We start from the raw sequence: 22695 nt of genomic DNA on the forward strand, positions 1-22695 counted from the left end.
CGCCCAGCGTGCGCCGGGGCTGCCGCCCGCGCGGCGCCTTTAAGGGCTGGCCTACGTGGCAGCAGCAGCAGCCGAGCGGCGCGGTGCGGCCCGGCCCGGCCCTCAGCTTCCCCCCCCTTCCCCTCAGCCCCGCTTCCCCCCTCTGCCAGGCCGGGCCCCCAGGCGCGTAGCAACCGGCCCCTGCCCGCCTTCCTCCGCCGCCGCCGCCATGGGCCAGAACGACATCATGAGCACCGCCGAGGACTTCGCGGACCAGGTGGGGGGGGGGGCCTTTGTGTGCGCCCTCAGGGAGAGGCCGGGCCCGGAGATGGCGGCCGGGGTGGGCCCTGTCCCCTCTGGGTTCCTGAGGCACGGCTGGGCCCTGGCTGGGGCTCCCTGAGGGGCTGGGGGCTTCGCGGTGAGGGGAAAGGGGGAAAAGCGGGGTGAGCCCTGCTCGTCTCCTCGCCCACTGGCCGGGGGGCTGTGGTAAGGGGGTGGGGGGGCTGAGGGTGGCCAGGGTGGGGGGCAGAGAGGGGTGGAAAAAGGCCTGGCCCTTCCTGTGGGAAGCCCAGGCCTGGGGTGGAAGAGGCTCGCCAGCACCGGAGGGGTGTGCTTAAAATCGGGGTAAAAGGAGAGTAAACAAGCTGGGGCTGTTTTAGCCCTCTGTGTGGTTATTTTGGTAGAGGCCGTTGTGGGTTTTGCTGTGAAACGGAAGCTTATAATGCATTATGGTTACGTATCAGAGCAGGAATAGTGTGATTATAAGTAGTTAATGTGGTGGTGGTGTTAGAAAGATCCTCATCGTCATGGTGATTCATATCGTTGAAAACCGGAGGTAACATCTAATCATACTTTATCAAGTTCATTAGAAGAACCTTATTCTGCCTGGTTTTGCCATTTCCACTCCTGAAGCAGAGCAAGTGGCGTGATGCACAGCAACACTCGGCTCTGAGGGGGCTGTGCTGCCGCTGCACATTTCACTGGGAAAACCTGTTCGGTGCTTCCTGCCCGCTCCCAGGTGGGCAACTTGTTTTAGAGCCACAGCTTCTTGTGGCATGTGGTAGAAATCAATTTAAGGAGTGTCCTGATCATTTTTGTCGTCCTCTCTCATTTTAAGCGAGAAACTAAGCTATCAATACAGTGTTCAAGTCACTTGCCAAAAAATACACTGTTTGTCCTGACCTTTTTATAACACCCCTCTATTTATTCCTGTGTGACTATTTCTAGATGTCTCTAAAAACCCTTTTTTTCCATAGTAATGAAAGCTCTTTTGTCTAGCAAAATGCAGTTTGCTTCCTCATGAGATGAGTTTTAAGTGGCACAAGTTTATTTGTGCTTGGCCACATACTATTTAAAGATGCGTCTTTACCTTAGTCACAGAATTTGGGGTATTTGCATACACTTATTCATCAGATTGCAAAACAACTTCTATGGCTCTTCAAGTAACTAAGATACTCCTCAGATAATTCTGGCTCCAAATGGCTGCCTCCTTGCTCAATCAGATGCTTTCAGTGCTGTGTCTGTTGCTAAAACTCAGTATCGCACCAGTGTAGGAGTAGAGGGACTTACCAAACAATTACCTCTGGTATATATTGCAAAGTTAATGCTTAGCGTTATGAAAACTTAGTTCACGTCAGATAAAAAACACTTGGAATATCTGGACTGAAGTAGAACTGGAACTCACCTCGATGGAGATGGTAAAGCTGGACAACTACTGTTACGTGACCTGAACGTGTTCTCGTTGGTCACCTTGCTTTCTCCATTCCTTGTGCTACTATTCAAGACCTGAAAAGTCTTGCTTTCTGTAACATAAAAGCTCTGTGGGGAAATATATTAAGTCTCCCATGAGATAGTAATGAGTGGCTATTAATCCGCAGGTGAGCTATCCAGCCGAGTGAAGTAGTGCACCAGGACCTGGCCTTACAGGGCAGCTAAGCGTGCCTGACAGCTGGCTGTGACTGACAGGGGTTGTTCTACTTTTCCCAAGGCTATGTTCCACTTTCCTTCTCTCACACAAGCACTCACCTATCACCAGGCTGGGAAGCTGAACTGGTTGAGAGAATGTGAAGGTTAATTTGCTGTTGGTTCGCTTCTCTCATTGTTCCGGTCAAATGGGCACCAGCCCTAGTGCAAGGGAATGGTTGGAGTACAGGACTGGGGGTGACACCAAGGTGGTGAGATCGCTTGTGGTGAAAACTAGCCAGTAATTCAGCTGGGCTATAGCATCTGTTTGTAGCTTGCAGGTGCACAGTAGGGCTGGGGAGCTGCTCTGCTCTCTGAGCTGCTGTTGGCAGTTCCTGAGGGTTGCAGTGAAGGATGTTGTGGGGTGGTCTTGCAGGTTTAGGAGGAGGCGGCTTACTATGTTAAAAGGGGTGGGAAAAGCTGCTAAGTTCTTTAAAAATGTGGGTGATGTACAGTGCGAAGAGATAATGATCTTGGTTCAGAATGATGTCCCACTACTTGCTTTGTGTTTGTCTTTAAACACTCTCCCATGATGCCAGCTCAACATTATCAATTAAATATCTTCTATACCTAGAGGTTAGACACGTTATTTAGTGATCCTTGCTAAAATATTACATGTTAAGCTCTTCAGTGCAGTCATGATATACCGCTGACATTATCGTACTGAAAATAGCTGTATCTAGGGCTGTAGTGGTTGTTTAAGTTAGAGAACTGGTTGCCTCTCTTCTGTAATCCCCATAAGAGGGAGCGAATCTCAAGCAACTTTTCTAATGTCTGTAATAATCTTTAGGAATGTGGGTGCCTGGTATTTCTGCCATTCTAAAAAAAAAAATGGACAAAAATGCAACGAGACATTGGGTCATTGTACTGCAGTGAAAGGATTGTAAGGGAAAAACCAGACACTGGGGGTTTTATTTAATTTTTCCAACATAAATGCTGGTGCATGTTGTTAAGCCAATTCTAACATCTCTGTATCCTATTTTGCAGATAACAGAAGGGAGAAGAAAACATTTCATTTCTATCCTGACCTTTGTGTTTAATATTAAGGAACTGAATTTGGAAACTCTAGCTTAAAGTCATGTCAATACGTGGTCCTGTATCATCATAAACCAAATACAGCTTATTCCTCTTAGGCTGGGAAAGACTCTTACCATGAAGAGTGATAGCGAAATGCAATATGTGACTAAGAAATCCCATTCTAAAGATTTGATTGAATAGCCTTTTGGAAAAGGGAATTTTTGTAAGGCATGATTTAGAAGTGAAAAAATGTTCTTGTGAGAAATCTTATAGCAATTAAAAACCTGATTGGGATTGCCAGAAATGTTCTGGGGGGTCAGAGCTCTTTTTTTTTTTTCTTTTTGAAATAATTATGAGAGCCTTGTTCTCAGTATTGAGGCTACACAGACAACTTGCAGACATCAGTTAGCCTGGTGTGATGGGTGCTGCTGTCCTTGTGGTCATTAGGTGGGTTCTCCCTATGTGGAGATATATAGATATTTCTATATATATATAGGCTGGTACAAGGAAAAATTAGCTCTCGGCCAGAGGATTTGAGCATCCTGCCCCACAGAATCACTGGTGTCTGCTAGCGCTCTGCTCTTCCAAGAGCAAAGCAATCCCTTAACCAAATAAAAGCTAGGTACTTCAAACAGAACCTTATCAGAGGCTCTAAACACACAAAGTTCTGCAGAAGAGTTTTCTGTGTATTTTAGCAGACAGCTGTTTGTTACTATGATCATAATTTCACTGATTCAGGAACATACACTCAACGAGGAAAAAAGCTTCTGTGTTTGGACTTTGGCCCGGTCTTAACGACCAGAGAAGCTGTGGATGCCCCATGCCTGGAAGTGTTTAAAGCCAGGTTGGATGGGGCTTCGGGCAACCTGCTCTGGTGGGAGGTGGCCTTGCCCATGGCAGGGGGTTGGAATTAAATAATTTGTGAGGTCCCTTCCAACCCAAAGCATTCTGTGATTCTAATCTTCAGAGTACTTCTAAGTTTGGTAAGATCACATTCGTAAATGAAACCTGGAGGAAAAGGAACTTGTGCACGCAGCCCTACCTCCCCAGTGCATGTGTTTGTTTCCTTATAGAACACACCTAGGTGACAGTGAAATGTCCCAACTCGGGCAGTGTCTGTAGCTGTGCTATGATGTAACTTCCATCAAAATGGGCCAAGTTCCTTACAAATTTGGGACTGTTGTAGGTGGGATATTTTAGAAATTGTTAGAGTCAAAACAGGATCACTTCATCCTGTCTCTTTGGGTGGACTTCTTTTCTAGGTTTGAATATTTCAAGACTACTTTTCAAAAAAGATTCTGAGCAGAGGCTATTTCGGTATCCCCGGATCCTCTTGTGCACCTTTGCTTATTAAACTAAGAGGAGCATTTAAATCTATCTTTGCCCTCCTAATCCCATTAGAGGGGAAGTGGCAATGCAAAGCCCCTCTGGTGTATGTTAATGACTTGACTGCCAGTGCAGAACCAGCTGTTCTTCTTTCAGATAGTTTTACTTTGGTATTTTGTTACCTTTTTCTCTTGCGAGGAGGCAGTATGCGCCAAGAGTTGATGCAGAGCCCAGAACAGAATAAGCTGTCTGATTACTTCACGTCATGAGTTTAACACAGTCACCTCCGTCCATCTCCACACTTCATTTTGGCTTAAGTGCGCTGCGCGTAGCAGAGCGTGCACTTTGAGTCCCATGGATTAGTTGGCTATGTTTACTGGCTGCAGCTACCCGCTGCAGAGTTTCACATATATGCTGCTTTTACCCCTGTGAATCACAACTGTAGGAAGTAGGCTCAAAGTGCAATGTTTGGAGCCAGACGTTGCTGATGATGTGTAGGATCGGAACTGCTGCTTCAGTCTCTATCAGTTCAGTCCCACTTCCAGGGACCTCCTGTTTCTTTTTGGTTACTCTGCCCTAAGCCTGAATTATTTGGGTGATTTAGTACCTAAATTCTTTAACCTCAATAATCGTTTGGTGTCTGTTATGTTCTTGTTATTGTGTAACTGTTTGCTTCCTCTCTTTCTGATCTCTGACCAGTGTCTTTTGGTCTTTTCTCGTTCATGCAGTCAGTTTCTGAAGCTGACTTGCTTTAAGCTTGCTGAGGCTTAAAGGTTTTGACTTGTGTGTAGCTAAACCAAGGCAGCTACGTGAGTTATGGATGTCCAGAGACGGTCTGTGTCCCGATAAGGTTGCTGAGCACTGCAGCTGCCGTAGGCCTCGGTCGTTCTGACTTGTCGCCAGCTGATTGGATGCTCACACATGTTTAATAGATGGCATTACATTTCCCTCTGTAAGCCCTGAGAACAGGTAAATGTTAAATGCCTTTTTTTGGCTCCTCACCTAGGCTGTTGGCAGCCCCTTCCTTTCAGGGAAAGGGAAGTGGGTCATGTAAGCTGATCTCATCTTCAAAAGCCGCAGAGATGAAGCTTGGAAGTAGATATCATCTGTAATGCTTGCTGCTTTTTTCTGGCTTTCTGCAGCAGTGTCTTTTTTTTTTACTTTTTCCTACAGATGCTCAGCCCCTGTCCTCTTGCATTTCCTCTGTCCTTCACCTGTCTAGACCAAAGATGCCTGTTCCACATCTTGGCAGGGCAGACTATTACCTCTTTTACTTTTCTGTACTATTTCCGAACTATCTGTAGCATTCCTTGCCTCAAGCTGTCCAAACACAGTGAAATAAGGGAGAAAAGAAAGCTGTAAAACAAGATGCGTATCTCCTTCAGTGACAAAGATCACAAATTTTCTTCTGAGTCATTCATCCAACTATTAACAGGGTTTTAAAAAGCCTGAAGTGGCAGCCCTGAGTCAGAGTACAGCTGCACTTAATATGCACTTGATTGACTTGAATCTTGACCCTTAGACTCTGCATGCATGCAGTGCAACTGGTGTAGTTTGTTCTGCTATTAACTGTTAAGCATGTTTGCCACGTTGTTTTTTTTCTTGTGATAATCTTCAGTTACACAGTAAGCAAAGCTTTTCATTTGCATAGGATTTGAAACAGCCTTTAGTGCTTGCTGATTACTGTGACAAGAAAATGCTTTCAGAAATGGCTTTAGTGTCCCTTCCCTATACTCCTATATATAGTGAACACTTTCAGAGCCACAAAAAAAAAAGGCCCAGAAATAAGCTTATTAGCTGTATTGTCTAACCCAAAGGACAGAAAGAATGAGTTATGAAAGAAAGTTTGTGGTGTTTCTGATGATTTGTTTTGATGTTGTTCAGCCTTGTCTGGCAAATGCCTGTGCTCATGTAGCTTTTCCCACCCCCCCCCCTTTACATGTTCAAGTATCTAATATCACAAACTGTATGAAACTGTGCTTTACAGCACAATGAACTTTGTGTGGGATAGTGGGGTTTTATTAAATGGCTGCAGATATCCCTCCTTTAGAATTAGGAGAAGCGAAGTCTGGCAGTGCTGCATGAAGGCTTGTAACGTGGGCATTTACTTTTACAAGTGTCAGCCTGCCTAAACTGCTGTTGTTGTTAGATGGTAGAACCCTGCTGTTTAATCTTCTAGAGTTTTAGATTAAATTTGTTTGTTACTTAGTAGATGGCACTTGCCTACGCAGCGGCCCCCACTGGCTCTAAATGTGGCTTCCTGGTGATCTGGCTAAGCCAAACCAGCGTGTGTGGTGTGCCACTCTGTGGCAACGCAAATCCTAGAGGGAGTTCCCATTAAATAACCAGTGCCATTCAGGAAACTGTCTGCCAGTTGAGCACTTGCTATAATGCAGATCCAGTATGTCTTCCTGTGCACCCCTCAGTCCTACAGGGTGTGCTAGTCTGGACACCACTTGGCAGTGCTGTATTTGTCCCTTTAGAATTACTGTAATTGCAGAGCGAGCTGACCAGTGAGTGCAGAGTGACAGTGTGGGGTAACCAGATGCAACTTGCATTCCCAAGAACTAAGGCACGGCATTTGTTCTACAATATACCTTTTTAACTACTATATTGAATAGAATATGTAAATGCCTAATTTATTTCTGCACAGGAGGCTGTTTTTAATGAAAGTAGGAACTGTGTGTACGCAAGGTGCAATTCTGTGTACCAGCTGCACTGAGCTAATAGCTGTTGCTCAAAAGTGAGGTTCTGCACACAGACACACGCCTTGCACTGGTGCTTTTAGGAGCTGCTGGAAGGAACTAGCTTGTCAGAAAGCTTATTAAAGTTTCTTTAATCTTTGTAGAGTTAACCTTCTGTCAGCCTCACTCCCTGAATCAGTTTGTTACAGGGTGTTGAGTGCCTGAGCATGTGGGTGGGAGTAGGGTTGCCCTTTCAGCTCCCGGCTATCTGATGGATCAGTTGAGCTGTAACATGAAACTGAGACAAACTAAAACCAAGGTCAGCCTTCATCTAGTAAGAGCTCCGTCAAAACACAGTTCCTGTTACGCAGAAAGGTGCTGCAGGATTCTGCTTTCCGAGTCCTTGTCCAAAAAGCTCTCCAGGTAGAGCATGAAAACTGGCTTTCCCCACCTCTCCCGCCTGTTCTGCAACTGGAATGAAGGAGAACTTAATTAAATCCTTGTTTCTCTGTAGATGTTGTTGACCCTGTGTGCATGAGAGCTGGTGACCTCAGTCTGTGGAGTGCATGGATCTCTTCTGCCTTGAGTTCTGCCTTGCCCTCTGTCCTGCCTTCCCTGCTAACTGTGCTGTCTGCCCCTGTAGTTCCTGAGGGTGACGAAGCAGTACCTCCCCCACGTGGCCCGCCTGTGCCTGATCAGCACCTTCCTGGAGGACGGCATCCGCATGTGGTTCCAGTGGAGTGAACAGAGGGATTACATTGATGGAACGTGGAACTGTGGCTATTTCCTGGCCTCCATCTTTGTGTTCATAAATCTCTTCGGACAGCTGAGTAAGTGGCTCTAAGGCTGTTAAGGTGGATGCCAGAGCACTCCAGTGTGTCTGCCACCCCTGGCTCATGTAAGCGCTGTGAATCATGTAAGCACGGGATGCCTCACTGATTTCTCAATAGCCATTGATAGCTTCGAACTAAGAGTACTATGTGGGCTGAATGAAAAGAACTCCTAATTGACCTGCCTCAGTCTTTCTTGGAAATAGTCCTTGAGAACTTCTGGTGACACCCTGAGTCAGAAGTGCCGGGAGTCCATTAGGGCAGTCTGTTTTCAGTTCTGTACATACATACACATACATAAACATACCCACAACCCCTAAGTTCTCTAAATAAATTATTCATATTTTCTTAAATGGGGCAGAGCTAAGACTTTCTCAGCCTGCTGTTTTTATGGTGATTAATCTCAGTGGCAGAGTTTTCCCTTGCAATTGGTACACTGCAGCCACAAGAGAGGTGTTTGTTTCAGAGGAAGTCAAAGCCCAGGAATCAAAATAATCCCAGTGTAAGTGCTAAATGAAATTAGAGTATCAAAAATGGAGAGGTAAAATTATTATATTAAGTCCCAAATCTACTGTTCTTGATTGCTCTGCAGACTTCATATCTTGTGGTTGGCTTTAGCTTTGACTTTTGTATTTCTTGTGTAGAGAGACAGCTTAATTTAATGTAATTACCAGTCCCCATGCCCAAGTGGCAAGGGCTGTCAGTGTTTCTTGATGGAACGCTTGAGGAAGGATCTAAAACAAAACCTTTCAAGGAAAGAGAGTACAGCATGTTTGCCCTAACAGTTTATCACTGATAAAATATTAAAAAAAAAAAAACACAAAACATCCCTCCATGATTAGTTGAGTCTCTTTGCAACTTCTTGTAATACTTTAACGCTGACAGCTACTCTACAGTGCTGTGTGCTAGGGACTACATTCAGTGTATGCTTACTCTTTGTGAAATAAAAGATACTTCTGGAAGTAAAAACTTTCTCAAACATGTACTAAAACTTCTTGGTTCCCAGACTGATTTGTGCCAGTGTGCCATTAAAATTTCCTGCCTGGCTCTCTGTAGCACAGTTGAAAGAAATCTCATTCTGCTCAGTTCAAAACAAGTTACAATTCCTGCAGCATCTCTTCCTGTGCAAGCCAGAAGTGTAACTGTGTTCAATTTCCCCAACTCAGGCGGCTGTATCCTGGTGCTGAGTAGGAACTTTGTGCAATATGCCTGCTTTGGACTGTTTGGAATTATAGCATTACAGGTAGGAGGCTTAAGTCTTTGAAATCTTAGCCCCAGTATTACCAGCATATTTAAATACCCAGAATTTCTTTCTGCCCTGGCCTAATGCCAGTCCTCAATGACACTGAGCTATTTTGCTGTTTCTGTTCTTCTGATGTGCCTGATAGATCCTTGGATGTAATTGCAGTCAGTCAGCTGGAGATGTTGATTTGCTATTTGACCTTGATGAATTTAGCAGAAATAACTTGCAATTTACCTGTATGTCAGTAACATGCCAAATGTGGGGCTTATAGCTGCATGTTAGAGGCCAAAGCCTGGGGACTCTTCTGGAAGCCTCTTCCTGTCCCCATCACAAAGAAGCCTGACTAAATAGAATACTTCCTGTCTAAAACAGATGTATTTTTGTGGGGGCTGAAACACAAGGGAAATTCTGGCTTCTGTTCCCTGTTTTACACTGACTCATAGGACCATGCTGGTGTAACTTAGCTCGTTTCTTTCAGTATAATGTACTTGTAATTGACTTCTGCTATGGATAGTGAGGTTTGAGATCATAACATTCTGAGCTTCATTACAACTTGCACAGTGTTAATTAACTTCTCCTGTTCTTTGCCTAGACTATTGCATATAGCATTCTATGGGACCTGAAGTTCTTGATGAGGTATGCCTACATAGTTTTTTCAAAACAGAACAAAAGCTTTTGTCTGTCATAGCCCCCCTCTACAGAGGGAAGTTATCTTTGTATAGAGTATTTACTAGAAAGATTTTGCCAATGATGCACTTATATTAAATATCAGAGCACCTAAAAAAAAAAAAGTACAGTGAGTTAAACCACAGACAGCAGGTTCAGTACTGTAGAAGGAAAAGACTAATCCTAACCCACTAAGATCTAAATGCTTCTGCTACTTCTCTCCTTGATGAGAGCTCAGGAGCAGCTGTCTGGATTGGATCAGTGAGTTGCTATTATTTCCTAAATGTTAAAATAGCAACTGTGTTTATGTGTGACAAACCATTTTCTGAGGAAACTGAAGCATTTAGATATTGGAATGGTTTCTGGGATTTAAATCTATATCACCTTTCTGCAGTAGAGGATGGGGCTATTGAAAATGAACTTCCTTGTCAAATGCCAAGTGATGGCTGTGTTACCTTTTTACCCCTCTCCTCTGAGGGGAGGGCAGGGGGCAGCACAAGATCTGTACTCTGGGCTTACTACAACCCTGTAAATGTGTAACTTCTAGCAGTACTGCTGGTCTGTTTTCTCAAAGCAACCTCTGGACTACTTTGGCACATATGGCTAAAGCAGAGGTACAGAATAACTTCAGTACGACAAAATTCATGATGTAACAGATGCTAAGCAACTGTCTGAGCTGCGGGTGCCAGACTGCTCTGGCAGGCTGCATGTGTCTACACAGACTTGTGTAAACCAGCGTTGTGTGCAGTGCTGCTGTTTCAGCTGTGAATTCTAATGCAGACAGTGCAAGGTACAGAGGAGGTCACTTCTCGCTAACATGCAGACTATTACTGAGCTGAAATTGTCAGGTAGGACTAAGTGTGTAGTTTAGTTCAAATGATAGTTTAAAAAAAAAAATCTATTTCTGTCTTTCCATAGGAACCTTGCCCTTGGGGGAGGCTTGCTGCTGCTTTTGGCTGAGTCACGCTCGGAGGGGAAGAGCATGTTCGCTGGTGTCCCCACCATGCGGGAAAGCTCTCCTAAACAGTACATGCAGCTTGGGGGTCGTGTGCTGCTGGTCCTCATGTTCATGACACTGCTGCATTTTGATATGAACTTCTTTTCTGTAAGTATCTTGAGTAGAAAAGCATGGGTTAAGGAACTGAAATATAGTATCGACTCCCAGGTCAGCTGTAGGGCTTACTCATTGCTGCTCATTTGTCTTTTTTTAGTTGAATTGATATTTTAAAAAGTTGTTAGTAGATCATCTGACAACTTGTTCTGATGAACTTAACTGTTTACTGATAATCTGTTGTCTGTGTGTCCATTTAAGAACCACATGTAAGCTTGTTTGGTTTGTTGGTGGGGTGTTCTGGTTTTTGGTGTTTTGTTGGTTTGTTTTTACTTTTTCTCTTCCTCCCTGCAGATTCTGCAGAACATTGTGGGCACAGCCCTGATTATCTTGGTGGCAATTGGCTTCAAGACTAAGCTGGCTGCCTTGACTCTAGTCATCTGGCTCTTTGGCATAAACATCTACTTCAATGCCTTCTGGACCATTCCAGCCTACAAGCCCATGCACGACTTCCTCAAATACGATTTCTTCCAGACCATGTCTGTAATTGGAGGGCTCCTCCTCGTGGTTGCACTGGGTCCTGGCGGAGTCTCCATGGATGAGAAGAAGAAAGAGTGGTAACAGGAGTAGCAACACTTTTGGGACATAACATATTAAGTCCAGAACTGATTCTCAAAAATATGGATTCAAAGTATGGATTCAACAAAAACTGCCAGCATTCTACACATACATGTCCCCTTCCTATTAAAGGCACAGATGTTTTGAATTTGATTTACAGTGGCACCAGTAATACAATAGATAAAACCCTATTTCTTCAAGGAATGTTGCCTAGGCTTATTGTTCTAACTATAGATTTGGAACTAACCCAATGAACCTGCATTTTGCTGAGGCTTCACTGAGTTGCAATAGAACGGTTGCTGTCTTTAATGTCAGCAGTGTTTTAAAATTTGAAGTACTGTGAGCAGATACAGCTGTATCATTTGGTGTGCTGTTGGGTTTTAGCTATAACTGAAAAAGTGGATCCCCTTTCTCACCCTCATCAGAACTCTGTCTTGTGTATAAGGAGTTCCACTGCTGGTTATAGCATTGCTTATCAAGGTGGAAAGCAGCATCAAAAGAACTCACTTCGCTGCTCAGAGGGCCTGTAACTCTCTTTTTATTTAAAAAAAAAAAGGGGGGGGGGGAGGTCTTTCCTGCACCCAAATAGATGGCAAAAAAGAAAACACTGAAAGTAGCTATATCCTCTGCTAGGTAAGGAAAGGGAGAGGGTTTCCTAACTTGTTACGGTTCTGTTCTTGAGGGGAATGAGGTGAAATTCTGTATTGCTTATGATATTTCAAGAAGGAAGGGGCAAGGTACTCCCAAAGAGAGCAAATGTTAGATTCTGATAAAATTCTGTGCCAAAAGAACTTGTTAATTCAGCATTCTTTCCCCAGAGTTGCCCCTTTCTGAATTTCCAAGAAAAGGAGCTAAGCTATGCTGCAGGTTCCATAATAAAAGCTCCTTTCTGCTATTAAACCAGCTTCCATCCGTATGTGCTCCAAACTCATATCTGAATTGCAGGTTACTGGTGAAAGTGTCTCTAGAATCATGGAAATTCCCCTTTTCCCTGTACTCAGTACATGCAAAATGAGAGCAGTCAATCTTCTAAACTATAGTCTTTGCTACCTAGATTCACTTCTGTCAGTCTCAGCTGCAAAAGCCCAAGTTGACTGAACAGTGGAAGAGCTGGGATGTTGAAGTGAGTAAAACCCTTCTCTCCGACATCTTGGACCACACTTGAGATGCGCAGGGAAGGAGTGTGGAAGGCAGCTGTGTGCTGCATACAGTCCCAGTTCTCAACGCTGTATTACAAACAGTTATAGCTGAAGAATGCAAGCGCAAAGCCTGTGCTGTGAATAAGCAGCCAGGGATGTAACTTGTATATTCAGAGGAAGGAACTCCTCAGCTTAATAGCGAGGAGAGGGGAAGGTCCTGTTTTCACCTCTCAGTGCCACAGCCTCTGTGCCATGAACACGTTTAGTCAGTGCTGCTCAGAGGAGGCGTTTTGTCCTCTGCTGGTAAACTAGGTGAACCTGTCTCACAAGATCATGAGAGCATTCTAGACTTTTAGCAAGCACGAGCCCTACCAACTTGCTAACGTTACATGGATTTCTTGCACTGTTGTATCCCTTTGAGAAGGCTGCTCAGCTACTTGTTCAAAAAGTAATTCAGCTGAACTTCTCCAGCAGGAACTATTTACCAGGGTTTCCTGGTGAGAATGCTAGCCTGGACAGTTCTGTTAAATGGTTGCTTTTTAGGTGAGAAAACTAGGTTGAGGACTGATGGCAAATAGAAGAGCACTGCCTAATGTTAAACTAGTGATTTCATCTTTAAGGGAAGAGTAGCCCATGTAATAGTGAGATGTGCTGCTGCTGAAGAAAACTGATCAGTATACGGGGTAGATGAGAGGAAGCCAGCATTTAAGTTCTGGTCACTTTGAAGGCTTTCTTCTAAACAGATTTTGCAGGAGAGGTTTTTGCCTCAAGTGTTAATTGTGCCTGTCTCTTCATAGCAAACCAAACTGTTCTTTCAATTCCTGATGTTCAGCACAGGATTTCTTGCTCAGCTTCACTGCAGGTCCTCTGTCTTAGACATCAAGGCAGCCATTCTCAGATATCTTAACTGCTGTTGATGTTCATAGTATTTATAAATTGAATGGTAGAAAACAATTTCTGTACGTAGCCCTTAGTTAGCTTCCTCAGCTTGTTCTTTGTGTCCCGTCTAACTAAGGAGCTGGATGATGGACTATCTGAAATATAATCAGTTTCCTCTGTCTGTGAAAATAGAGTTCCCTTTCCAACAAAAGACCCCAGAGAAGGGAACTGATACTGTCCCTTGCAGCAGAAATATTTTAGTACTAAAGGGGCACAGTTAGGTGGAGGGCATTATAACGTATTTCTAAGCAGCGCAATATCTGGACTTACTGTGAGTCCTGATGCAGAAGATTCTGGTTTCTTACATACACTGCTGTATTTGTGCATCTCCCAGAAATACAGTGACCTCCCCCAGTAGCTGAGAAACAGGATGTCAGCTATCAATTGGCTCTGTAAAATGTTCTGGAATTAATTCTGAATATATTTTTGCTTTCTATGTGGAAAAAAAAAGTATAAATTCTCATTTTATGCTGTATTTTGTACCTTAGTTGTGTTTGAAAATGTTTTGATTTTTTGAAACAATCAAAATAAAAACAATGGCATCTTTGTATCCACTTAGAGTGTATGACTGGTGACACTTAAGCTATCTGAAAATGCTGGTTAGCAGCCTTGCATGCTTTTCTCCCACCTAATGGAAGTTATCGTCTCATAAAGAGGTCCAAGCAGCCGTCTGCTTGCACTTTACTGTAGTAATAATTCTTGGTTTGGTAGCAGGGGATGGCTAGCGATGGTTAGAATGTAACTTAATTCCATCCCACTATTTCCCCCTGTTGTATTGGTTAACAGGAATGGGCAGCAAGGTGTAAGGGCAAACACTTCAGTCTTCTGCACCCTCTGGAATTGTTACACAAGAGGCTTCAAGCCACATTTTTTATCATTAAAGTTTATTTGCCATTGGTTGCTTTCCTGAAGTTCTTGGGTTTCTGATGACAACGCTTGAATTTTTTCCTTGAAGGGCCTGACTGTTTCTGTAGAGAGAAGAAGTTGATCAGTTTTTTCTAAACATTAAACCCAGACCTCTACAAGATAGCTTGAAGAGAAATCAGGTGTGCTCCTTGAACAAGCAACAGAACAAGCACAGTCTGAGTCACTGTGAACACAGGGCTAGCCAGGATGGTTTCTGGCCATATTCTGCAAGTTAGCATTCCTGACAGGCAAACTCCATTACATAAAGTGACAGTCTCCCCACAGAAATGAGCCTATCCTTCCCCCAGCCTGAGCTTCCCAGCTTGATACCATTACAAGGGCTCCAGCACCTCTCTCAGGGTTCCCTTAGAGCCTTTATCCATCTTATGTGACTTCTTTCTGCCTCCCACACTGAAGGATGAGGGTATGTTGCCCTGTAAGCACACCCAAAGGCAAGATGTGGCCAGCTCCTCAAAGGAGGCAGAAGTAGTTTTGAAATCACCCTGTGATTTCAGAAGTGTTTAGATAGCACGTGTGTGTGTGTGGAAAGGAAGATTACAGGACCCACTTCAGTCTCCCTGTTACGACTGTGCAGCAGGATTCAATCACAGATGAGATATTTATGCAGGCAGTAACATCCCTATTTAGAGCAGGCAGGATAAACATTTCCTGCTAGTAATTCACACCTCAGAACGCAAGCCAGCGGCTGGCACTCAGGGAAAGTATTCTCCCAAATAGCTTTACACCTTCTGCTGGTTCTTAGACAGGAATAGCTCAGACAGACACCTACAGGACAGAATGCCTGTTCACACTCCCCAACTGCGGCACACAGCAAAGTGACTCCCACCTTTCCCCTCTTGCCAGCTGCTCTGTTCACATCCGTTCTTCCACCATCCTCACCGTTCACAACACCGTTCTCCCCAGTCAGCTTGGCCTCATCTTCTTCGCTGTCTATTGCAAAGTCATCGCTGGCCTCTGTGTTTTGTGGAGCTGCTGGGCTTTTTTCAGGAAAGAGCTCAGCTAAAATACAAAGATTTAGATTGGGATCAGTTCCTTGTGCAGGTAGGCTCTGCCTACTCCTAGCTTTACTTTCAGCACATCTCAAAGGTGATTTGACAAGCTGATTCCAGCCTCCAAGGATTAACCCCTGTCATTTATGTGTCACTACTGAAATACTTCAGAAATAAACACACTGATGTTTTATTAGGAACGAGCTTAGAGCTCCCACTAGCCCGTTTCTTGAAACTGGGCCACACAGGCAGTTTTGGGGTCCTAGAGCTCTGCTCTCCTATGGCGAGGCAGCATCTTCCAGCCATAAGTCAGTGGGACAGCCTTACCAGCTCCTGCCATTGCTGAAAAACATGGCAAGCAGAGAGACCTAAAGCAAAGCCCAGCAGATCTTGTATCCCTCCCCTCACACCTTATGTGACCAACTCTGGTGTTACTTGGTGAGAAACACTATTTCATGTTCAGTGGTGGCAAGCTTTTCCCAAACCCAAGACCCCCAAACTGGATGAAAGTCACGTCTCCAGTAGACAGGAGCAGAATAAAGGTGTGAGAAGATGACCTGGCAAGCTCCCTTTAGGACATAGGTGGTACCGATGTTCTTACTCACGTGGGTACAGATCACTCATGCTGTCATCCGTCTGCTCTCCGTCCTCATCTGTCCTGGGAGACTTCGGCTCCCAGAATTCTTCCTCTCTCTGAGGCTGCCTGCTCCTGTTCATTTGGTCGTCAGGGTGCTGCCTCCGTTGCTGCTTCTGTCGCAAGCAGGCAGGGACATATTCCACCCCTTTCTTCTGGCACTCCTCATCTAATGGTGCGAGGGATTGAGCAGCACTTAGCAAGGCTACCCAGCCACCTGCGTCCTGTTTATTTCCACCTCCACTTTATATTAGAAACAACTCAAAAGTAAGTTAAGCTCCAGCTCTAAGACACATTCATGCAATTGACAGTGATACCATGGAGCATTAAAGATGGGAAAGATGTTAACACAGAGTCTCTGCTAGACATGTGTACCCCCACTCCGGGGGAATCTTTAGAACCACTCCTTTCAACTAAAGATGTTTCAAAGTATTGGTAAAGAGGCCAACTGCTCCCTACAGCTGGGCTCTTCCTTCCCAGCTGAGGAGCACCTGCAGTAAATTACCGTCAGTCTAGAGAAAGTTTACACCCTCTCTTCACAGGGAGATACTGGAATTTTAACAGCTCAAGGAAACAAGTAGCTTTTCTGAAGACGGAGTCAGCCAACTTACATGCTTTCAGGGCCTTCTGATAGCGTTTCCCTTGGACGTGACGGAGCACGTGCTCTGGAAACTTGTTGATGTGTCTGAGGGTGAGCTTGCAGAACAGCTGATGCCTGAGAGAAAGAAGCAAGGAACAAAGGAAGGAATACTTTAAAAAGACTTTCCCAGCTTCCCCAAAATTAAAAATGCTTGAGAACTTCCTAAAGCTCAGCCACTTGGTCTGAGACTGAACAAAGCGCGATGCATAACATGCAAGAAGAAGAATACGCACAGGTTCTTTGTGCTGGGCACTATGTGGGGCTCAAACTTCTCATAGTCAAACTCCCCGGCGGTCCTCACCAGCCGCCGGTACTTCTTGCCGTCCGTGTACGCCTGCAGCTCCGCCAGCCGGCACGGCAGCTCGTGGCCGGTCAGCCTGCACCTCACCTGGCGGAAAGCAAGGGCCGGTCAGGGCAGCTCCGCAGGGCTGGGCAGAGGAGAAAACTCCAGCTCCTGCCGGTCCTCGCCCCCATACCTCATCTCTCCCCCCCCTCACCCCGCGGCAGAAACCCCTGAGGCCGCAGCCAGGCTCCGGGCCCCTCACCCGCCCTGCTGCCCCCTCACGACCCACCTTCTCCTCCTCACCACCACCCCCAGCCCCTCGGGGTCCCGCCCCGCTCACCTTGCCCGGCGCGGCCACGCCGAGCAGCGGGTGCTGCCTCAGGAACAGCCGCACCTCCTCCGGCACCTCCGCCATGGCCGCGCCGCCACAGAGAGGCGCTGCCAAGCGGGAGCCCGCCTCTCTTCCGGGGCCGGCCAAGCCGGGGGAGGAGGCGGCTCCCATTACAGAGCGGGGGGGACGAGGACGAGCCGGGCCGGAGGCGGCGCCGCCATGGCGGCGGGAGGGGGGCTGCTGCGAGCCGGGCGGCGGCTGCTGGGGGAGCGGCGGGCACCGGTGGGCGGCCGGGGGGATGCTGAGGGGGGAAAGGGGGGAGCGGGGAGGGCCTCGGGGGGCGCTGAGGGGAGTCCTGAGGGCCCGGGGGAGTAATGAGGGGAGCGGGGGGAGCGGGCGCTGAGGGGAGCGGGGAGGGTCCGGGGGTCTCTGAGGGGAGCTGAGGGGGTCGCTGAGGGGAGCCTGGGGGGTCGCTGAGGGGAACGGGGAGGGCGCTGAGGGGAGCCGGGGGGACCCGCGAGGGTTGTTGAGAGGAGCCGAGTGGGTGCTGAGAGGAACGGGGAGGGCCCGGGGGGGCGCTGAGGGGAGCCGGGGGGTCTCTGAGGGGAGCCCGGGGGCGTCGAGAGGAGCCGGACCGGGCAAGGCGAGGCCCGGCCCCGGCGGTGCTCGGTGCTGTACGGACCCCGCCGCCCTTCTGGTGGTCGGTGGGTGGGCAGGTGGCCCCCGGTGCGACCCCCGGTGCGGGGACGGGCTCCGCGGCACGGGGCGAAGGGGGGTAAAAGGCTGGAATCGGCTGCAAAACGCTGGGCTGTGAGGCTGTCCTTGTGCCACTCGAGCATGGCAGCACGTATGTAAAAAAACAAACCACGATGCTGTCTGTGTACGTTTGCTGATGGCACAGGTGGAAAGGGAACCGTCACTTATTTTGCTCTGTTACTGAAATATTTATTTTCTTTTTAAAGTGTAACTGTAGTGTTTCACTGGCTGTTGCTCAAATAGCAAACCAAATCCCGTGCTGTCGTTGGGACAACTGGTATCATCTAGATATAACATTCCCAAAGTAGAAATGCTACCGTGGATCTTTATTATTTCATGTAGGTATCAAATTGCTTGATCAGAAGAACATTTTTTGGATATACTCTAACTAAAGCGGGTTCCAGTCGGATTCGGCAAACTAAAGGTAAGGAGGGATTTGTTTGGGGCTCTGTCATTTTTCAGCCTTATACCAAGAGGTGACATTTCCTCAGGAATTTAGTGTCTCTTCTCCTGTACATGTCTAATTCCTCATTCTGACTTTCTTCAGATGTTTGCTTGAGGTTCACCAGGCCACGAAGTTCTACAACAGCTGCTGATGCATCTGGAGAGGACGTCATACTCAAATGGGGCCTTCTCCTTGTGCCTCTGACTACATTCTGTCTTGGCACATGGCAGGTACAAATAAACGTTTCATTTTTTCAAGAATTAAGCACTTTAGGTCTGTCAGGATTTTTCCATCTTTGACTGTTTAATCAAGTTCAAACCATAGGCAGGATAAAGATTTGCTGATATTTTACTTTCCTGTTTTCTGAGTGTCTACTAGTGAGGTTAATGCAAGTCTTTAAAAGAGAGATTCATGTTTTTCACACCTCCAGTATAAATATTTCCCCCAAATGAAGATAGTAGCCTCCATTTTCATATATCAAATTATGCTGTTTCAGGTCAGGTCTGAGGAGAAAATTATGACAAAGAAACAGATTTGAAAGCTTACTGGGGTCATTACATTGCTCTGTTCTGCCAATGGGAGTTACTTTTGTATTTGTGTACTTTCAGGTTCAGCGGCGAAAATGGAAATTAGATTTGATTGCACAGCTGGCATCAAGAATTTCATCAGAGCCCATCCCTCTGACATTAGAGTAAGGAAGCCAAGATAGTTTTTTATCTACCAAGCACTGACAGCGTGCTGGGGACATCAGATAAGGTCTCTGCTCTGATGGGTTCATGCTAAACTAAACTGCATGAAAACAAAGGAATTCAGTGGGAATTGGGATGTGCAAGCAAATGAGAAAGACAGGCAACATGTTCATTCCCTTATTTTAGATAACAAAGTGAACTCTTCCTTATGGGATACTCTAAAGCCATGTTAAAAGGTTGAATCACTGGGAGAATGTGGTATGTAATTCAGGCTGAAGAAGGAGGGCTTGGTAGCTGGTGCCTGTGATGTTCCAGAGCAGGGATTAATCCTGCAGGAAGGATTCTTAGGTCAATAGCAGGCCCTTCCCCACGGGTGGAGCGGTTATGTTAGACATGAGAGAATTTTTGGATCACTTGGCCATATGGCCTAACAGTCAAAATAGTTCAGTTGTTCAATTTCATGGCCTGGGATGGGAAAGAAGCTCTCCCTGTGGGCTTGATGTACATGTAGTGTATCCACCTGCTGATCAGCTGTGTGTGTCATTGAAGTGGTATTGGGTTACAGATCCCGTGGAAGAGAACTGCTCTTTGGATACTCATGATCATCTTGATTTGATTCACTGTGATAGTAATAAAATAGTCAGCTGCTTATTCCATGAGGCATCTGTCTTCTAATTGGCAGCTGGTCCTAGGGGTAAAATCCCCAAAATGTGCTTTGCCTATCACAGCTGTGATTTTGTTTTTATCTCGTTCTGCGCAGCCCTATGGAGTTGAAGGAATTAGAGTACAGGCCTGTAAAGGTCCGAGGGCATTTTGACCACTCCAAGGAGCTCTATATTTTGCCACGATCACTTGTGGACCCTGAGCGAGAAGCCAGAGAAGCCAGGCAGCTGACATCCCACCCAGAAAATGGAGCAAATGTCATTACTCCTTTCTACTGCACAGAACTGGGGTAAGTTAAGCAGTGGTTCTTATGAACAACTCATTTCTGTTTTGAAAAGCTGAATCGTAGAATCGTCACCTTTCTTAAATACCTCTGGGGATGGGGACTCCATCACTTCCCTGGGCAGCCTGTTCCAATGCTCGATCACCCTCTCCATGAAGAAATTCTTCCTAACATCCCCTCTAAACTTCCCCTGGTGCAATTTGAGACTGTTTTCTTGTGTCTTATCACTTGGCACCTGAGAAAAGAGACTGACACCCTCATTGCTACAATGTCCTTTCAGGTAGTTGCAGAGAGTGATGTTAGTGATTGGATTTATATAAAGTTCTCCTTCTCCCTTAAAAGGCATGCCTCTCAGTCTGTTAGGTGCTTGAGGCTCGATTCCAAATTGTATTTAAATTCCCTTGGAGTCCCTCAGATGTTTCTTTCTTTGGTACTTAGTTGTAGACAGCAGCAAGAATGAATTTGCTTCAATTCATGAGGTACGTTTGTCCTGTCTGTGTAACTCTAGGGTCACGATTTTAGTCAACCGAGGATTTGTGCCCAAAAAGAAGTTGAAGCCAGAGACCAGGCTGAAGGGACAGGTAAGAGTGATACAGGGAAGTCTTGCATGACACCTCCTAGTCCCCACTGTATAGCACAACCTGATGATTTATGACCAGACCCCAGTCACCAGAAAAGTGACTTTTCTACCAGGACATGCTGAAACGTGAAATAACTCTTGAAAGATTCCTTTTTCCTCCCCTGCGCTTTTCTTCAGATTGAAGATGAAATTGATCTCACTGGGGTAGTGAGGTTATCAGAAACCCGGAAACCTTTTGTGCCTGAAAATAACATTGAGAAGAACCGCTGGCACTACCGTGACCTGGAGGCTATGGCAAAAGTGACCGGTGCTGAGCCCATCTTTATTGACGCAGATTTCAGTAAGTCGCAGAGGAACCCAACCCCATGTCCAGTTTACACCAGTCTTCCCTTTTTCGGTTCAGGCAGGTATTTCCCCAAGGCATTTCCAGAGGTGTTGTACCTTTCTAGGTTACTGTTTTGAAGGTGGTAGCCAACCAGCACAGGTGAGCAGCAGCACACTCTGAGGAGAAGCAGTTGCAGGCCCCAGTTGAGAGGAGGAGGTGGTTGATGCCCTGAGACAAGCAGCCACGTGCTCGGGGGCCGAGTGCCTCACAGCTCGGGCTTTGCCAGGACCTTGGGAGCACCAGGGCTGGAGGAAGTAGGGTATCCGTGTGACTTACCGCTCTGAGTTTCTCACAGCAAGGGCTGCTCTACACCACGCAAACTAAAGATCTGACCCGTGCGCTCTTACACCTACAGAAAGCACAGTCCCAGGGGGACCCATTGGAGGCCAGACAAGAGTGAGCCTAAGAAACGAACACATGCAGTACATCGTTACTTGGTAAGTTACCCAGCCAGCAGTTTGACCTTTTTTTAATGTAAAGCTTTCAACTGCTTTCTGTTGAAAGCAAGGGAGTGATTTGTTTGGTGTTCTTGCTTCTGCATCAGTGAAACTGGGTGAGCCCTTCAGCTGCAAACCTATTTTTAACCTAAGTAATATTTGCAAGGTGGTTTGAAGTGACTGCTCTTTATTGAATTGCAGCTGACTTTTAGGGAAGGTGTCATCGATCTTGAAAATAAAGTATGTGTTTTTTATTTTCTGTCACAGGTATGGCTTATGTGCTGCAACTTCATTCCTGTGGTACAGAAAATTTATCCAGAAAATACCTCTCTGAGGGGAAGGGCTAACTGCTACTCCCCTGTACTACAGTCAACACCAGACTCTTACAGAAGACTGCAGCCTGATCAGTCCTGAAGAAGCCAATCTCAGGACACCACGCTCAGTAAGTTTGTGCAGCTATCAAGCTGCAAATAGCCTTTAAGCAGCTGATGCAAGTTCTGTGCTCCTACCAGCATGATTCTGGCTGCAGATCAGAAACATTGAACTTCAGACTTGGAAGTGGCTGTTGAGTCTCCTGCTTGAATCAGCTTTCTAGAAATCTCAAGGATTTATTTTTCTATTGGGGTTGGGCAGTGGTTGGTCACAAGCTACAAAACTTTCTTCTCCACTGCCATATTTGCCATGCTCAGTGCAAACAAATGATGGCAAGGGATTTTATAGTTTCTTTGTTTATAATTTATGCTTTCTTTGCACTGAGTAGTCATGGGTGAAGTCAGAACTGATGCACTGCAGCTGCATCAGTATAAATAAAAGGGCCTACAGGTGTTTCTCTTTTGACTTGCATTGTGTACCTTACATCTTAACAGCACCAAGAACGTAAGAGCTAGCAGAAATAACAAGAAGCTCCCTCAGATTGGGCTGGAGCCTTGCCAAGCTTGTTAGCCTCCAAGAAAGCCACAGGACCAGGTCAGTCAGGAAAGAACAGAAATACAAGTTTGTTCAGATGCTTGCCCCCACCACTTAGGCACGCCTTCACTGACCAGTGTTGCACTGCAAGAGGCATTACAGACCTCCTAAAGAGAAGGTCTTAATGATCTGCTTAGGAAGGTAAAACGCTGTAACTCCCTGCATAAACGTGCCTTTACAAAATCCATACAGTAACTCAGTCTAGGCAGTAGTGATGATCTAGATCTATTTCC

The 22695-nt window shown here is 45.9% G+C and overlaps 3 protein-coding genes across 4 annotated transcripts; 2 read left to right on the plus strand and 1 right to left on the minus strand.

The window, feature by feature from the left end:
* Nucleotides 1–71: 71 nt before the first annotated feature.
* Nucleotides 72–14008, plus strand: SURF4 (surfeit 4). The gene is made up of 6 exons (XM_048054270.2): nucleotides 72–256; nucleotides 7612–7798; nucleotides 8965–9041; nucleotides 9634–9677; nucleotides 10626–10812; nucleotides 11113–14008. The coding sequence occupies exons 1-6, from the start codon at nucleotides 209–211 to the stop codon at nucleotides 11377–11379; spliced, it is 810 nt and encodes a 269-aa protein (XP_047910227.1). The 5' UTR covers nucleotides 72–208; the 3' UTR covers nucleotides 11380–14008.
* On the minus strand, nucleotides 13918–17390 carry SURF2 (surfeit 2). Of its 2 annotated transcripts, none has more exons than XM_048054260.2 (6): nucleotides 17268–17390; nucleotides 16878–17032; nucleotides 16616–16719; nucleotides 15976–16173; nucleotides 15261–15380; nucleotides 13918–14422 (listed from the first exon to the last, which is right to left on the minus strand). In XM_048054260.2, the coding sequence occupies exons 1-6, from the start codon at nucleotides 17340–17342 to the stop codon at nucleotides 14298–14300; spliced, it is 777 nt and encodes a 258-aa protein (XP_047910217.2). In that variant the 5' UTR covers nucleotides 17343–17390; the 3' UTR covers nucleotides 13918–14297. The 2 variants fall into 2 exon arrangements, with proteins under 2 accessions (XP_047910217.2, XP_047910210.2); XM_048054253.2 differs by having other exon boundaries at nucleotides 15208–15380.
* Nucleotides 17391–17412: 22 nt separating this feature from the next.
* On the plus strand, nucleotides 17413–22333 carry SURF1 (SURF1 cytochrome c oxidase assembly factor). Its single transcript, XM_048054104.2, has 9 exons — nucleotides 17413–17540; nucleotides 18357–18438; nucleotides 18562–18689; nucleotides 19068–19150; nucleotides 19909–20100; nucleotides 20603–20675; nucleotides 20852–21014; nucleotides 21415–21496; nucleotides 21764–22333. The coding sequence occupies exons 1-9, from the start codon at nucleotides 17478–17480 to the stop codon at nucleotides 21828–21830; spliced, it is 933 nt and encodes a 310-aa protein (XP_047910061.2). The 5' UTR covers nucleotides 17413–17477; the 3' UTR covers nucleotides 21831–22333.
* Nucleotides 22334–22695: the final 362 nt, after the last annotated feature.

This window comes from Anser cygnoides, chromosome 20 (genome assembly GCF_040182565.1).
Source record: "Anser cygnoides isolate HZ-2024a breed goose chromosome 20, Taihu_goose_T2T_genome, whole genome shotgun sequence".
NCBI lineage: Eukaryota > Metazoa > Chordata > Aves > Anseriformes > Anatidae > Anser > Anser cygnoides.